Consider the following 17,413-nt stretch of genomic DNA (forward strand, 5'->3'; position numbering starts at 1 on the left):
CTTCGGAGCAAATGACGTTTTTTGTTGCAACGTTAAGCGGAACGTATTTTATCTACATTTCGGTTTCAGCAAAAACTTCGATGAATACTTCACTACCCAGCGTTGTTTTACTGTATCCGCAGTGCCGGCGTGATGGGCCGACGGCCCAGGGCGCCGATGCCGCCGCCGATGGGATCCGCATAAAACTAACACTTGATATTGCTTCCCTCAAGTGGGCGCCACAATATTTTCGCCCGGGGTATCAGTGGCCCTTATACCGGCACTGTGTACCCGAGTTACAGTGCCCTATCTTAGCCACGCACACGCTATTGCGTTTAATGTTTACTTTTCTCGCCCGACACGTATGTGCGTCCGTTCGACTCTCGGCGAGTGCCCCCGACGCGTATGTGCGCCCTGTTAGACTGAGCGACTCGGCAGTTATAAAAAAATACATTTCGTGTGACACAGTAGTTTATTAAATATAATAACTACACTTTTAACTTCTAAGACTTTTCAATGCATACTGCATTTTTTTTTATGGAACACGCTCTTAAACGAGCTTTCGTGTCACCTGATGGTAAGCAATCGCCGCCGTCTATGGACAAGTGCGTTGCCGGCCTTTGGGGTTAAGAATTTATGGGTTGTTGGGGAATTGGGAAGGGGGGAATTGGGCCTACGGCAACCTTACACAACGCAAGCGTTGTTTCACGTCAGTTTTCGGTGAGCCCGTGGTATCACTCCGGTCAAGTCGGCCCCTACGTGCCGAAGCATTCTCCCACAAATGGATTAATAACGTAATTTCATGATCCTATTTTTCGAACGGTCAACTTACGGCCGAAATTAAGGGAATACCGGTTTTGGGTTCAAATCCTGGTCGGGCAAAGTATTACAGGGATTTTTCGAAAATTATGATGAAAAAAAATAACAATAAAATATGAAAACGATCTATTTATTGTACAACGTCAATCTCCGTCGGAGTCTGCTTCCTCTTGCGCAGACGCATCACTCTCGAACTTGTCGTCTCCCCAGGACGCATCACTATCTGACTGGTAGGGCTCCGCTTCCATCTCTTCGTCTGATGATGAATCTGAAACACAAGATGATATTGTGAAGATGTGTAGGTATCAATATTATAATGAGGGTTTGTCTGATCATCAGACGGCTCTTTAGGTGTTTGTCCAATAAACAGTTAGCTAGTGATAAACCTTTTTTTTGAGGGGGGTAATCATCCAATGACTTCTCCCACCTTGGGTGAGACGAGAGGGATTGTCAGATTCTTACTGACTAAAAACCACCCCGTTCCTGTTACGTAGACGATAAATAATCGCAGCCGCCCAAAACACCAAAGGCGTTACAAGTGCGTTGCTGGCCTTTTGGCTAGGAATTTAAGGGTTGTCGGGGAATCAGGGATTGAGAAGGGGCGTAATTGGGCCTCCGGTAACCACACTTATGCAACGCAAGCGATGTTTCACGTCGTTTTCTGTGAGGCCGTGTCATCACTGCCTTAAGAATTTAAGGTTTATTGGGGAATTGGGAAGATTGGGAAGGGGGAATTGGCCTCCGGTAACCTCATTCACACAACGAAACACAACGCAAGCGTTGTTTCACGTCGGTTTTCAGTGAGGCCGTGGTATCACTCCGGTCGAGCCAGCCCATTCGTGCCGAATCATGGCTCTCCCACACTTCATCATCATCATCATCATTATCAGCCGAGAGACGTCCACTGCTGAACAAAGGCCTTAAATAAATAAAATTGAAAACTCACCATTATAATTGAGTACGGGTTCCTGTTCATCCTGTGCGATGTCGGAGGCGCTGCGCTGTGATATCGTGAGGTCCAGCCGACCCTTGAGGTTCAGTAGCTGGCACAGGTGTGACCGTCTGTGTGGGGAATTACAAAATTATGTTACGTATTTGAGAAGAAAGAAAATTGTTTATTGGGATGTCGGTCTTCGGAATGACCTTATTTTTTTGTAATATGAAGAATATCCACTACGGCCTCTTCTTAATAAGAAAGGGTTTGTCATAGTTTTTGCGTTATGAAAGTGGATTGGAGATCGCAATATAAAAGTACCCTTATGAGTTTGCTTTACGTTACGTTTAAGTAATCGTAACCAGACCGCGTTCGGCGCTCTGACTGGCCGGCTCGAATAAATCAACCAATGAGTGCACTCGTTTTGATTACTTTAAAAGTAAAGGAAACTTGTACTAAGTGTTCAGATTTACTCAGGTGTAGAGAAAAGGAGGGGTACAAATACATCCTACTCTTTCAAAATCTACATACATATACAGAAAAAGACTATAAGAAATACATAATATAATATATCTCACCGGTTAGTGAATATGGCTAGTAGCTGCGTGAGATGGTCGGAGGCCCGCGACCCCATGGTCGCCAGCAGCAGCGCCGAGTGGCAGCGCACCACCGCCGACAGCCACGTGCACACCGACGCGCATCTGTGACGAACATTAAACATACATACATTCATATCGTCACGCCTTTAATCCCCGAAGGGGTAGGCAGAGGTGTACATTATGGCACGTAATGCCACTGAACAATGTACACTCACTTTTCACAATTTTTGTTATAAGTCCCATAGGTGGTGAGCCTATTGCCATATACCGGGCACATTTCCAGACTCCGTGCTACTACTAAGAAATTTTCGAAAATCCGAAAAAAGCCACGCAATACGAGTACTTTGCCCGACCCGGGAATCGAACCCAAGACCCCATGTACGGCAGTCGCACTTGCAACCACTCGACCAACGAGGCAACGAACATTAAACACATCATTCATTATTTATATCAAGTAGTAATCAACGAAAAACAAGTAAAGTAGGTTATTATAGATTTCCTTCTATTAAACCTTGCCCCACACTAGGATTTTCTCCTGTTTCGTAGGTGCGTTTACATTTTACAAACATAAAAGTGTATATTATTTATCATCAACCTATAATAACACAATCTATAATATAAAAATAAGTCGGGTTTTAATTCCTGACGCTATAACTCCAGAACGCACGAACCGATTACCACGGTTTTGCATTCGTTGGAAAGGTCTTGGGTTCTGTGAGGTTTATAGCAAAGAAAATCTCGAGAAAAGCAGGAAAACAGAAAATCATTAGTGGCGAAACGGAGTTCGCCACTTATCAATGTGTCTCAGTAGGGTTGATGCCTAATCCGGAGCTGCGGACTACCTAGCGGGTTTACCGGGGCTCCGGCTCGACAAGCAGGAGTAGGAACGGGGTGGTTTTTAGTCAGTAAGAGTCTTGCAGACCTTTTAGACGTTTGGGATCTGGAAACGGAGGATTGGGCCTCCCCTTACCTAACAAGCAAGTGATACATTTTTAACAATTTTTTCAACACCTTTCACCTTTATTTGTCTTTATTACACAGATGTCGAGAGACGCACAAAGTGGCCGTGATATACGTAGGTTAAGGCCAGGAGAACCGTAACGAGATCCTCTGACACTCCCTCTCGTCTTGCCCTGGCGAGAGAAGTCATTGGATGACTTTCGCCCTGAAAAAAAATCAATGTTTGTGTATACGTACTGGCTGGTCTTCCTGGTGGCCATGTCAGCGAGTTGCTCCAGTAGCTGCGGCACGTAGTCTGCCGGCAGGTTGCTCACCGTGCGCAGCGCCACCGCCGGGTCGTCCTTCTGAAGCACCGTCAGGATTATACTGGAACAAAGTCAAAGTCAAAATTAATTATTTCAAATAGACTGGGAAGGGGTGATTTTCCGAAAAAAAAAACACAAAATCTTAACGGCGTCATTATCAAAGTCAAAGTCAAAATTAATTATTTGAAATAGACTGTGAAGGGGTGATTTTCCGAAAAAAATCACAAAATGTTAACGGCGTCATTATCAAAGTCAAAGTCAAAATTAATTATTTCAAATAGACTGGGAAGGGGTGATTTTCCGAAAAAAAAAACACAAAATGTTAACGGCGTCATTATCAAAGTCAAAGTCAAAATTAATTATTTCAAATAGACTGGGAAGTGGTGATTTTCCGAAAAAAATCACAAAATGTTAACGGTGTCATTATCAAAGTCAAAGTCAAAATTAATTATTTCAAATAAACTGGGAAGGGGTGATTTTCCAAAAAAAAAAACCAAATGTTAACGGCGTCATTATCAAAGTCAAAGTCAAAATTAATTATGTATTTCAAATAGACTGGGAAGGGGTGATTTTCCAAAAAAAAAAGCACAAAATGTTAACGGCGTCATTAACAAAGTCAAAGTCAAAATTAATTATTTTAAATATACTGGGAAGGGGTTATTTTCCGAAAAAAATCACAAAATGTTAACGGCGTCATTATCCTCAACCAAAAGTTAACAATTCTGCCGATTGAAACTCAAAATTTGGTTTCAATAAAATAAGCTGTGACACTGCTCTCAACCAATCCAATAAAAATAAGGATAATAATAAGCTAACACGGTGCTTATTAATGCGGGAGATTAATGATTTGTTAAATAAAGTTTTTTGAAAAATCACCCGAAGGCACTTTAGAACGTCAAAGCAAATATTACAATATAACAAAAAATAGGTTTGTGGTTACTTTGTTATTCTCTTTCTTTCATTAATTAGTATGGTAGTTATAACCCGTCGCCGTTTATTTATAAATATGTACGAAATTAATGTTATGTTTCTCTCATTTATAACCTTTCCATTATGAGTCCCATATTATAATATTTGCTATTATTTTTTTTAAACTAATAAAATCAATAGTAATATCGACGCTGGAAAGGCAAAATGTATTAACCGCCATTATGTGAATTGTTCAGTAGAGCGATTTGAAGTTTCAAATTTTGCAAAAAAAATCATAACTAATTAATTACTGGAGCTTTTTCATTGAAACTCAAAATAGTTATTACGAATAACGTTTACTATGAAATGTAATAATAGAAAATAATGTAAGTGTCTTCGTGTCCAAGATTTTGGAGTTAATACAATGCAGGCCATAATCTTGGTTAGGTAAAATTGACTTAAGTCAGTTGACCGTACTCACCGTGTCCAGGTAAAACATGTTTTAACGAACAAAAAGCTGCATAAATGAGCTAGATAAAATGTGTTATATTCTGTACAGCATACTAACACGTCTAAGTAAAATGTTTTATCAGGCCCGGTCAAGTCAGACCATGAAAACTAAAATGTCTTATCTTGCATTAAGCTAAAGTTTTCGCTGGGCTTTAAGTATTATCTCACAATATTAATGAATAATGGAAGTTACGGGTAAAACTAAATAACGCAAAAAAAATTTTTAAAAGGACTTTTCATCGCAAAATGAAGAAAAAATATAAACCACTTACTTCTGAGATCAATCAGTCTTAAAAAAACCGGCCAAGTGGGAGTCAGACTCGCCCATGAGGGGTTCCGTAGCAGCAAGTAGATGGCATAATATAAAAGTTATAAAATAACTTCGTTATACATAGTGTTTGTATGAACGACAAAGTTATATTTGCGTTTTTTGAAAATGCACTTTTTTATTACGTTTGATGGGTCGACGTTTAGCCGCTATCTTGCCTGGTGGTAAGTGATGACGCGGCCTACGATGGAGCACGTCTGCCCATAACCAACCTATTCACTCGGGCCTTGAAAACACCCAGGTTATACCCATCAGGAAACACAGACTCCGGCAAAGAATCCCACTCTCTAACAGTTCGCACATGGAAGCTTGGAGTGAAGCGCTTCGTGCGAGTGGGTGGGATATCTACCATGAAACGGTGACGCCTCGCCGATTGTCTTGTGGTTCGATAATGGAAAGGACTCGGGGGAATCAAGTTGTGCAATTCCCCCACACACTCTCCGAAATGTATCTGGTAAAAAACGGAAAGGCTTGCAACCTTGCGCCTGTGTTCAAGGCTTTGAAGCCGGGCCTCTACAAGCGCATCATCATTGATGAGCTTCTTGGCACGCTTTTCGATGTTTTCTAGCGCTTTGATCTGGCATTTAGCCGAGCCGTCCCAAAGGTGAGAACAGTAATCCATACATGACCGAACCTGCGCTTGGTACAGGCTCAGCAGTTGTTTCGGTGTGAAGTACCGTCTCACCCACCAGAGGATACCCAACTTTCTACCAGCCAGATGCGCCTTCGACTCTATATAAGAGCCGAAGTTTAGTGTAAGCGATAAAGTTACGCCCAGAAGCTCAAGATGATCCGATCCGCACGCACGGGTCTGGTTCTGGTCGGGCGGCGAGCTACCCTTGCTCGCCGTCCGCAGACCCGCACTTACGGTGGCCGGAGATCGTCCCGCGATCCCCGACGCCCGGAGTGTCTCACGCGACGGCTGGGACGTGAGGAGGTTTGTTCTCTCACGCGCCCCGCCTTCTCCGTAGCTAGCATGACTGCTTCGCAAAAGGTGGAGACGGCATCCCAGTCCCCCTCGCTCCGCACCATGGCCTGAACCAGTGACGGGCGCGAGAGGTCACCGTCGCCGACCACATCCCTGAGGACTTGGCGGTGCTCAGCCCATACAGGACACACCGCCACCGTTCACGGACGAGTTCTATTAGTATTATTTCTGAAAAAGTAATAATGATATCTCGTTCAAACCAATTTTCTTTGAAAGTTTCAAATGAAATTTACAGCATATATTTTTTTTTTTTAGTTTTGTCCCTCCCATATTTTAAATGTTAGAGAGGGGGACACTCATTTTTCTACTTTGGAAACGTCTATCTTTCAAACAATTGATTTTAACGAAAAATGGTTTTAGGAACCTTAATGTCTTTTTTAAAGTATTATCGATAGACACCCATCACGAATAGGTTAAAACTTTTTGAATCAGTTCCATGTATGGGGTGCCCCTTTTAATTTATTAATTGTTATTCGAAATCCAAATAGCGGTTACCAGAATACATCAACCTACAAAGTTTCAACTATGTAGGCCCAACAGTTTTGCCATTTTGGTACGGAACATGGAAAGGCAATACTTTTAAGTATACCTAGTAGAGATCAGATATCACAAGTTAATAGGTACACTTGTACTTAGACTTATACTAATCAAATACAAAATGAAAAACAATCAGACTTTGGAAACATATTCAAGACATAGATAACATGAAACTTCATCAACATCTTTTGTATCAGTATTAATCTTATAAGTGTAAAATATAATCTCACTTAATCTTATATTGAAATAATGACTGCCTCCTTGGCCGAGTGGTTGCAAGTGCGATTACTGGGCAAGGGCAATACCCGGGTTGGGCGAATTATTGCTGGGCTTTTTTCGGTTTTTCGAAAATTTCTCAGTAATAGCATGGAATCTAGAAATGTGTCCGATGTATGGCAATAGGCTCACCTATTACATGGGACTTACAACATAAATTGTGAAAAGTGGGTGTACATTATACAGTGGCGTTACGTGGCATAATGTGCACCGCTGCCTATCCCTTCGGGGATAAAGAGCGTGACGATATAATAATAAAAAATAATCACATTTTGGAAAATTAAAAATCTTCTTCTATATCAACATCTTCTATATCAGTATCTGGTAAATTCTTTTTGGCATTACACGTTTGCAAACTAAGGTACTCCTCATATTTACGAACAGTGTATTGCGACAGCGAGCGTGAACTCCCTCGTCGACAGCGCATGGGTGACTGAAGCGCCCGCGCAACGCTCTCGGCCCTGATTAACAGCCGCGGTCTCGGTGAATTACAGTCTTGAACTACCGTCTAACCACCATAGTTTGGTATTTATCAATCTTTTTTGGGAGGGTTAACTCACAAATGCAATTAATTTTACATTAGGTAAATTAATTTAAGTGCTACAAACACATTAGAATAGCTTCAGGTAAAATTGTATTATCAACCATTTTAGTAATAAAATGTTTTGGATAAAATTGTTTTAACGTCCAAATAATTGTAACATGCAGAAAAGTAAAATGTTTTAAATGCAAAAAACATATATTTTATTTACAAGTAAATTGACTTATGTTTAGATTTTATAATAATTGCCAATCTGTAAAATGTTTTATTGCGTTACTTTTTAGAAAAATGGAAAGGTAAAGAGATTTAAAACCAATCTAGTTGTAAACTTAAGCAGGTATAAATGACTTATCAATAGTTTGTTACTATCATGTACGCTTTATGAGCCAAAGTAAAAAAATGAATGGATTTAAAACAAAAAAATATACGAAAAAGTCTAAAATCACCGGTGTATTAACCGCCATCAAAGTGCTCAAATTAAGGCGAGACATAGACCATTCGAAAGAGAAAAATCAGGCGATTCCAACGGTATATATAACTCATTTTCGACCAAAGTGGCGCTTAATACATTTTGCCTTTCCAGCGTCGATATGTCAATATACAGATAGTTTTTAACGTTCCGAAGTGCATAATAAATTGAAATATAACAACAAAAGATGTTCCAGGAACAGTATAAAGCATTTTTTTTATATCCACTCTAACGTCCGGCCCGCGCGACCGTTTATCTCTCTAACGTCCAGCCGCGCACGGCATCCGAACCGCGCGCGACTCGCAAGTTCGTCGTAACAAAAAACCTATATAGCTACTGAACCGTAATGCCTAGAATAAAGAAAAGAATACCAAAAAAAAGATAGAAAAATACTCTACAATCTTAACGATTTTTTTAAATCTTTAGTTAATCTTTAAAATACAATAAAACGGGTTAAACATGAAACACAGAAAAAAAAACAGAATTATTTCTACCTTTTTAGAATATACGGCACAACTATTGCATATTTTATCAATAAAATATTTTTACAACAAACTAGACTCATTACCCTTTCTTTTGATGTATATATGATTATATTCGGTTAACTCTAAGTATTGTAATTAAATCGAAAGAAAACACTACTCGTAATTTTACACATCAAAAAACCTGAGGAACACATTGACATTATTATGGAATCTTCAATGAATTTAGTATATTTCTCTTTGAAAAATGTATTATTTTGCTTATTACGAAATGTATTTCGATATTTTATATACTATTGTAATGCAAAGTATGTAAAATATGTATAAACAAAACTAAAAGTGGCCAACACCATACGACCGGCCATTTTTTTCGAAACAATCGTTTGAAGTTAAAATTAGACTAGATTTATCAGCTAAAACTGTGATATTTATACATCATCGTAAAGCACAAATCTTCTAGTTTATTTTGATGTATAACACTTGCAAGATTAATTAAACAAAACTGTAGTATTTACGACATAATAGGGTATATGCGCATGATTCAAATAACGATAATTTTTTTTTCATATAATCTCTTTTCCTTTAGATTTATAAATCTATCAATAATTTTCAATATAATTTTGTTTTGAATAAGAAAATAATTATTGCAAAATGCACAAAATAAGCGGGAAATTCAAATTAGTTGAAACGCATTGCTATTGGTCAGAGTAGTTTGTGACGTCAAAGTCTATAATAACAAATATTAACAAGTGCTATTGTTGAATGCTTGCAACGAAATTCAGTTTTTTTGTGATTTTGAGTTGATATTGAAGTGATATTGTTTCGTAAAAGAGTGGCAGGAAAGTCACAGGAAATGACTGATATTGGTTACGTCAAGGCACAATCGGACAATCTTCCAAAAATTGATGTGTTTATGATGACCGCGTATTTCACATCAAATTCGGATTTTACGTCTACTGAAATAAAAGGAGTGAAAGCAGCAAGGTAATTACACAATAAATATTATATTTATTTGGTTTTCGACGCCTTCTTTGGATAATTTTTACCTATAAGTAAATAGAAATAGCCTGGAAATAACATAACCTTAAAATGCGAATGGGAGAACATTTTAAGGTTATTTATTGTATTGTGTGAAAAACATATTATCTGAAGCTGAGGCTGCTTTGTAAATAAACAATATAAACAAGTTGATGGAGATATCATGTCCCTTTTCATGATTTTGCACCACTTTCTCCTTACGTCCTCACCTCTCGGGACAAGAAAAAATACTTTATTTGGTGCATTTCTATTTGTATTTTTACACTTGGGCACGATACAATATTTAAAAGTCGGTTTACTATCCTGTTGCATTATGTAATTGAAGTGAATTCACGTAAAACACGAAATATATACAAATTATGACCCAAAACACTTTGCAGTTTTAACTGTTATTATAGACTTTGACGTCACGCGAGCGCGCCAAAATGACGGTCGTTTAAAATGCTGTTACGAATCTATTATTTTAAAACTGCTTTTTTTACCCGAATTCCTTTTTTTGGTGCTGGTTTTTTTTAACATTTATATAATGATGTAAATTACCATTTAAAAACATTTAAAAAATACATGCATATACCCTATTGTTGGAACTCACAAAAACACTTCAAAAACGAGTCAACTAACTTTAAAAAAATATATTTTGTTTGTCAAAGCATATTACAACGCCATGTCTTATTTTTTCGTCGAACAATTTATTCAGCTGTATAGATAATCAGTCAAAACTCACCAAACAAGACCGTATTTTAAACTAGAGGGAGTTAAACAGAACTAGTCGCTTTGGATACTATAGTATCCATGGACGTATGACGCTCCTTTTTTCTTGGATACCGCGCTATCCATGGACGTTAGAGTGGTTAAGCACAGTTATACTTTTATAATAACTATCGTGAGACAAAGTAAATTAACTAAAAAATCACGGTTTACTCACGGATATGTAAGCAACGTCGCGCAGCTTATCACTAGGCTGCGCGTGCGCGACGTCGACACTGCTCATAATGAAGAGTCCCTCTGTGACTCGAAACTAGTAGAGCTTTTCTCCATTAACCCCTTGTCTGTCGGTATATAAGACACAATAGAAAACACATTGTGTCTCGCGTAGATCTGCGTTCTGACAGACAACGGGTTAATGCACGTGAGTAAACCGTGATTTTTTCGTTAAAGCATACAGTTGCATAATGACCATATTTTCAAATATATCACTTACCCTTTGTCCTTGGAGTGTAGCCCCTGCATGAGTAGCTTGGTGAGGTTCTGGCTGACGGCGGACTTGCTGCGGCCCTTCACGTCCAGCGCCAGGTTCGCCAGCCGCGCCTCCATCGGTACTTCCACCTGCAGACCATGGGGATGGGGATTATTATGACCATATTTACTTAGCAATTTTAAATTATTATGAACCAGCTTCTGACAGACTTCCCGTGGGATAAAACGTATCGTATGTAATAATTTAGGCCATTAGCTACCTCTGTTCCTTTCATTCCGATCCTTTAAGTCGTTTGACGTGATTGACGTACACACAAACTCACAAAATTTCGCATTTATAATATGTATTAATAAGATACTAAGATGATACTACTATTATTTCGCGATAGAATTTCCATTTTCTCTTTTTTCTTCTACATACATCTACTTGGGAACATGCAGCATTTTTTTAAATATGGAATCAATTGGTAAGCAATGGCACAGCAACATCAAATGGGTAACAAGTACGTTTCCGATTTTTCAAGTACATATTGGGAAATTGGTAACCTAAATACGAGCCTACGAAACGAGAACGCGTTCGGAACTCTTATTAGTTGGTTCAAAAATACCAACATATTAGATAAAAATAAGTTTCAACTAACCTTATCCCCTGGTGTGGCTCGTTTCCGAGCGACGCCTCCCAGCGGCTCGACGTAAGTAACCTGTGACGTCTCATTCTCTCGCCCTTGCTTCCCATCCTGCTTTCCTTTCTTTTTTGCTTCCTTCTCGCCTCTGATCAATATCTGAGTTTTTGTTTTTAAATCTGGTATCTGAAATACATAAGAAAGGTATTAAAAAAACCGAATTGATATTGGTGGGGTGTACTCTACTCTCCTTTTTCTCTAGGTTTGACATAAGATTTTGATATTAAAGAAAAAATACACGTCGGGATTAGACTGTCAGGATATTAAACGATAGAGACGCCATCTAGTAAAACAAAAAATCACTTTCAACTACACGGTTGGTGCAATGCAGTATGTGAAATTTATGATGCAACATCTTGCCTTTTGTCCCCAAAGGAGTAGGCAGAGGTGCCCATTATGGCACGTACGGAGTCTTGCATTGTGCCCAGTATATGGCAATACGCTCACCCCTCATTACATGGGACTTATAACACAAATGGCGAAAAGTGGGTGTACATTGTATGTGAAATTGATGTTTGTAAACACACCCACAACACAGAAGACAATCTTAGTTTAAAATTAATTTTTATGGTGCAAAACTGAACGCATTGCACCAATCGCAAGTATTCTTAACCCTTTAACAACCTATAACCTATTTATGTGTTCCTGCCGCTCATGTCGTATTGCTGCGACAGAGAACATGCATGATTGTTTCGTTCTATTCACACGATTGCTCCTCCTTATTAAGTTTAAACATATTTTTTTAGATTCCTAGCCAGGCTAGGGACACGGTATTTTACATCTCTGTCATCATTCTAACACAAAACCTTTAAAAACTCTAAAAACACAGTTGTTATTACATACCACTCTTTCAAAAGTCATGACAGGTCCGTTCCAGTATCCGAGCAGGAGGTCCCCCTTGGGGGGCAGCCGGCAGCACTGCAGCGGCAGCGGCCGCGCGTCCGCGCTCGTCACCTGGATCGTCACTGACGGCTTGATGGGTTTCGTCGATGACCTGGAGAATAAACACGGGATATTTATTAATAAAAAATTAATATTACTTCCTAAAACATTGTTTGATTTGCGTGTTACGAGATTTGAAATGTTATGTAATGTAATTTAATATTTTTATATATTAGGGTGACTGGTAATTAGTGAACGATATTTAAACACGTGATTGTACTCACGATTACAAACAACTTTCCCAGAGAAACTTTCTTTGTATACTCACTAGTTTTGTTTGTATCACAAAAACAACTAAATTTCGCGCGCGCATTTACTTCCGTATGATCAGCTGTAAGCAGATAAAGTTCCAAAATACCTACCTAGTTACTAGTCTTCCGATAACGAGGCCGCGGGCATCTGCTATCGCGAAATTTAGTTGTTTTGTTTTTGTAATAAAACTAAAACTAACTAATGAGTATACAAAAAAAGTTTCTTTGGGAAAGTTGTTTGTAATCATGAATACAATCACGTGTTTAAATATCGTTCACTAATTAATCTTTACTTACAACTAATATCATAGAACAACAAAAAAACTCACCCATTCAACATAAGACCATAATAATGTACAACTCCGCTTCGAGTAGCAGCGGCCAAACTCAACCGAGTAGCTCCATCCTCACTCTTCAGCTCCACATCAACCAGTCGAGGAGCATCTTCAAGCACAAAGTTATAAGTGGGTGTGGCAGTAGTGACAGGGGCTTTGGAGATAGATTTCCTTCTTTGCTTCTTGTGTGGAGTTTCATCTCCGTTCATTTGTGGTACGTGTTCATCTGATATTGTAACGTCCCAGAATGAGAGGAGTCGCTCGTTCCTGTGGAAGACATAATGATTTGTATTTGGTTATACAATATTTCACATCATTTTGAGTATTATTGTATTATACAGAGGTAATTACAAAATCTATGTAAAAACCAGGACTGTTTTTATTTCTTTGTATTTAATTCCTTGAATATTAAAGTTTCATTAGAATAATGTTTTTAATTTATTTTTAAGAATTATTATAGCTCCATCCAATTTGTCTGTAAGTGATCACCCTGTGTGTAAATAACACTCAATAATAAGTGTGGCAGAGCCATGCTTCGGCAAGAATGGGCTGGCTCCACCGAAGTGATACCACAGCCTCACCGAAAACCGAAGTGAAATAACGCAACACCTCTGGTGTTTTGGGTGTCCATGGGCGACGGCGATTGCTTACTGTCAGGTGATCCGTTTGCTCGTTTACCGGCTTATAGAAACCGTTTTAGGCATAATTCTAAACAATATAAAGTGGAGTAGCAGCGCGACAATCGCCGCGTCGTGTGTCACAGAATGCTGCTTATGAATATGAGCCTCTAGCATGGCTTGAAACTAGTCGAGTTCCTCGTCAAAACATTACGTGAGTAAGCCGATAACATAGTAATTAATATAAAGTGATAAAAATTTATTATATACTCACTGTGACCCCTCAATAAGCCAGCAGACATCGTTCAACGTGGCTATGGACAACAAGGCGGTGGGCGCGGCGTTGTGGCCCAAGTTCTTGATGATGGTTGCCTCTCCGTCGTGTAGCCGCCACAATTTGACTTGGTACGACGCAGCCACCAAGTATCTGGCTGCTGTGTTCTATTGAAATAAAATATTACATTATAATTTCATGTAACATAGTATTAACATTATTTGTTTAGTCGTTTAAATGGGAATTTTCTAATGTTCATAAAATACACACTTTTACTTATAAAATTTTCAGTTGCTTGAATCATAATTCTACTCACTCTTGCTATTCCAATTTACTTTAGACATTGGCAGAATAGTCGACATCGGCTCAAATTGCCATTAAAAAAAAAACATAAATTGAAAAATAATGAAAAAAAGGTAGATTGCGTGGTCTTGCCTACCGAATCATATTTACATAGTACAATTATATTTTTCTATGATTACTAATTAATAACATATCACTCTATTTAACACATTAGAGGCCATGTCGGATAAAAGTGACCGATGTTAGTGGAGGAATAGCCTTTATCAGTTTTTTCTTGGCAGAAACTCACAGTCAGATTACTAAACTAAATGATTACGAATTGACCGCAGATATATTAATGAAACAAGTAGAAATGAAAGGGGGCATATCGGCGATACTAAGACGTAGAGTGATCTACTCAAGTATTGCAAATGACTATCACTGAGAATGTGTGTTGTCAACCAAGACTTATAAAATGCAATCTTGTTTATTGGTTTCATGCAAAATTAGAAGAAAAAACTAAAATTTTATAAGTCAGGGCATCAGTTATCCCAAATAGGTACAAATATTACACACACTGAAAGAATCTTTTAGGAAGAAAGAAAAAGCTCTGATAGGGACTCACCTGTTTATGCGGTACAATTTTGATGGCTCGTATGTTTCCATGTTTATTCTTACTCTCAACACTAACATTATACTTATATCTAATTAAAGAACTTTGTAAGTCCCACTCGCACACACTGTTCTCCTTACTACAACTGTACAGTCCGTATTTCGAATGCCAATCTAACGAAGTGATTCCACTATGTGAATTCTCGTTTGATAAAACTGTTTCGACTTTAGCTTGTGATACTGAATATATTAAAATCTTTCCGCTTGTTGTGCCGAGTGCTACGTGGTGCGTTTCCTCTGATATACTTTTGCGTCTTCCACCTTTCTGTGTGTTCTGAAAAGATAAGGATTTTGCTTAGTAATTATACTTATACATACAAAACTTCATGCTTGTCTCTCATGGAGGTAAGCAGAGACAATGGAACGCTCATAGCTACAAATCTTACCTATTTATACTCAATGGATTGATATATCAAAACTAGTTTCTTATACTGAGATTTGAGATATAAAGGCAAAACAAAATCAGCTCAGTAGTTCAGGAGGTAATTTTACAAACACAAACAAACAAAAATTTAATAACAATGTTTTCATAAACAATTCCTTTTTTATTATCATAATCATTTACTATCTTTAACTGTATCTGTATACTGCGCAATATTTGGGCGACCTCAAACGTATAAAAAGAATGAGTTGTCAAGGCTACCACCAGTAGCGTAGCGTGTTTTGGAGTGGCCCCGTATATTTTTTTTGGGGGTCCCTTTTTTCTTTTTTTTTTTTAGGGGGAAAATCATCCATTGACTTTTCGCTATCAAAGTCTAAGTCAAAGTTAAAATCATTTATTTCAAATAGACCAGGAAGGCACTTTTGAACTTGAAAGCAAATATAATAATATTAACAACGTCTGTCTGTCGGTCAATCCTCTAGTGAAACTATTTGCTCGTTCCAAAGTGTAGATTCCTATGGAGAAGAACGGGCAAGAAACTCCATAGGTTACTCTTTTTCAATCAGGTTCACAATACAATTCTTGGTTACATTGTTTCGATTATTTCAACTATGTGAGAATCTATCTCTCAAGCCTTAAAGAGGGGGACTTACCGATGCTATAACAGCTAGTCCATGTTTAGGGGGCTAACTTTAGAACGCATGCCTAACGCGAAAAAATAAGGAATTGATTATTTGAACTATCGTAATTTCTGAAATGAAATAAAACAATATGTTTTTCTTACTAAATAATGTATCAGAGATATTGTAAAAAACTTTTTTTTTAAAAGAGTAACGATGGAGTTTCTTGCTCGTTCTTCTCCATTCGAAGCTATACTTTGGAACGAGCGCCTAGCTTCAATGACAGACAGACAGACGGACAATTAAATTTGACGTTTAAAAAGTGCCTTATTTAGGATTAATTGAAATAAATGCTTTGACTTTGACTTTGACTTTACGCACGCTGGGGCCCCCGTAGCCCGGGGCCCCGTATAATTGATACGGCAGATACGGCGCTAGCTACGCCCCTGGCTACCACAATATTAAACATAACCAATATAACTTAGAATTGAGGTTATATTTACCTACATTTTATATTTTTAATTTATTCAAACTATTTCAAAATCGGGTTCTGTGATCTAAGTGCTGGGTATCCCAGAAACGTTATAGTAAACAAAAGCCAAACAAACTCGTGTGAATAAAACTGTTACTGCAGTTGATGATGCAAAACAGTTATTATATTTTATGAACTTAATAACTTGCATTCTTGTTGCCAAATCACACTAAATATTGACTAAAATAGAGGTTATAATGACGGTGACCGCCGCGAGAAAAGTATGTATAAGCAGTAATATATAAAAACCACGTGTTGGTACGTACCGCTGACTGAGTTGCAGATATCCATTGCAAACAAGACGGCGGCGAGGTTAAATGTAAATCTGGTGTGTACTCCTGTTTCAATACATTGGTTTCTGTGTCCCATATCCTCAGTCTACCATCCTGCGTGATGGCAGAATAATATTTTCCATCTACGGAAAACGCCGCCTCTGCCATGGTTCATTCCTCACTGACAGACATCAAATCAACTGAAGTATGAATTGACAGCTGACAGATACACGTTCCATTTCGCAGCTGACTCGTTTCGTTTTATTCTTAGCACGTGATGATTTTCAAAGTTCTTAATAAAAATTAATGTGATTAGTGTATGTTAAAATACTTGAAATATATGCTATTTGCAAAACACGGGTGTTTTCATAGTTTTAACATATTTTAAAGCAATATTTATTAGAATAATTTAGTAAATTAATTTTTGTGAATGAAATGTGTATTGCGTATGAAGTAACGGAAATTCTAAGAATTTGACATTATAACGTTAGTGTTGTTTCAGCAAAAAATAAAAAGTTGCGTTCAACTATCAAGTTTTTTTCTTAGAAATGTAAAAGTTAGAATGAAGTTCTCAAGAGTTATAAGTATTGTTTTCATAATTATGAGGGATAGTAAAAACATAGGTAATTATATATCGGTAAATCAATAAAATTATTTTGATTTTTGTTGTTTTGAAACGT

General features: G+C 38.0%; 1 protein-coding gene across 1 annotated transcript; it reads right to left on the reverse strand.

Annotated features, from left to right (window-relative positions):
• Nucleotides 1-907: 907 nt before the first annotated feature.
• Nucleotides 908-16,937, reverse strand: LOC118276988 (WD repeat-containing protein 43). The gene is made up of 11 exons (XM_050699740.1): nucleotides 16,728-16,937; nucleotides 14,881-15,201; nucleotides 13,974-14,140; nucleotides 13,077-13,349; nucleotides 12,398-12,548; nucleotides 11,513-11,680; nucleotides 10,876-11,000; nucleotides 3,529-3,657; nucleotides 2,311-2,433; nucleotides 1,745-1,860; nucleotides 908-1,066 (listed from the first exon to the last, which is right to left on the reverse strand). Exons 1-11 carry the CDS (start codon nucleotides 16,899-16,901, stop codon nucleotides 942-944), a joined length of 1,872 nt encoding a protein of 623 aa, XP_050555697.1. The 5' UTR covers nucleotides 16,902-16,937; the 3' UTR covers nucleotides 908-941.
• Between the last annotated feature and the right edge of the window lie 476 nt (nucleotides 16,938-17,413).

The sequence above is a fragment of the Spodoptera frugiperda genome, chromosome 17 (assembly GCF_023101765.2).
Source record: "Spodoptera frugiperda isolate SF20-4 chromosome 17, AGI-APGP_CSIRO_Sfru_2.0, whole genome shotgun sequence".
NCBI classification, from domain to species: Eukaryota; Metazoa; Arthropoda; class Insecta; order Lepidoptera; family Noctuidae; genus Spodoptera; species Spodoptera frugiperda.

What these genes read in the sequence shown, in the direction of transcription:
- LOC118276988 (XM_050699740.1), bottom strand. Translation starts at nt 16,901, where the DNA reads ATGGCAGAGGCGGCGTTTTCCGTAGATGGAAAATATTATTCTGCCATC. An exon ending in TGGCTTATTGAGGGGTCACA is followed by an intron (nt 13,350 to 13,973) that starts GTGAGTATATAA and finishes TGTCTTCCACAG; the next exon opens with GAACGAGCGACTCCTCTCAT. An exon ending in GCCACCAGGAAGACCAGCCA is followed by an intron (nt 2,434 to 3,528) that starts GTACGTATACAC and finishes TGTTCGTCACAG; the next exon opens with ATGCGCGTCGGTGTGCACGT.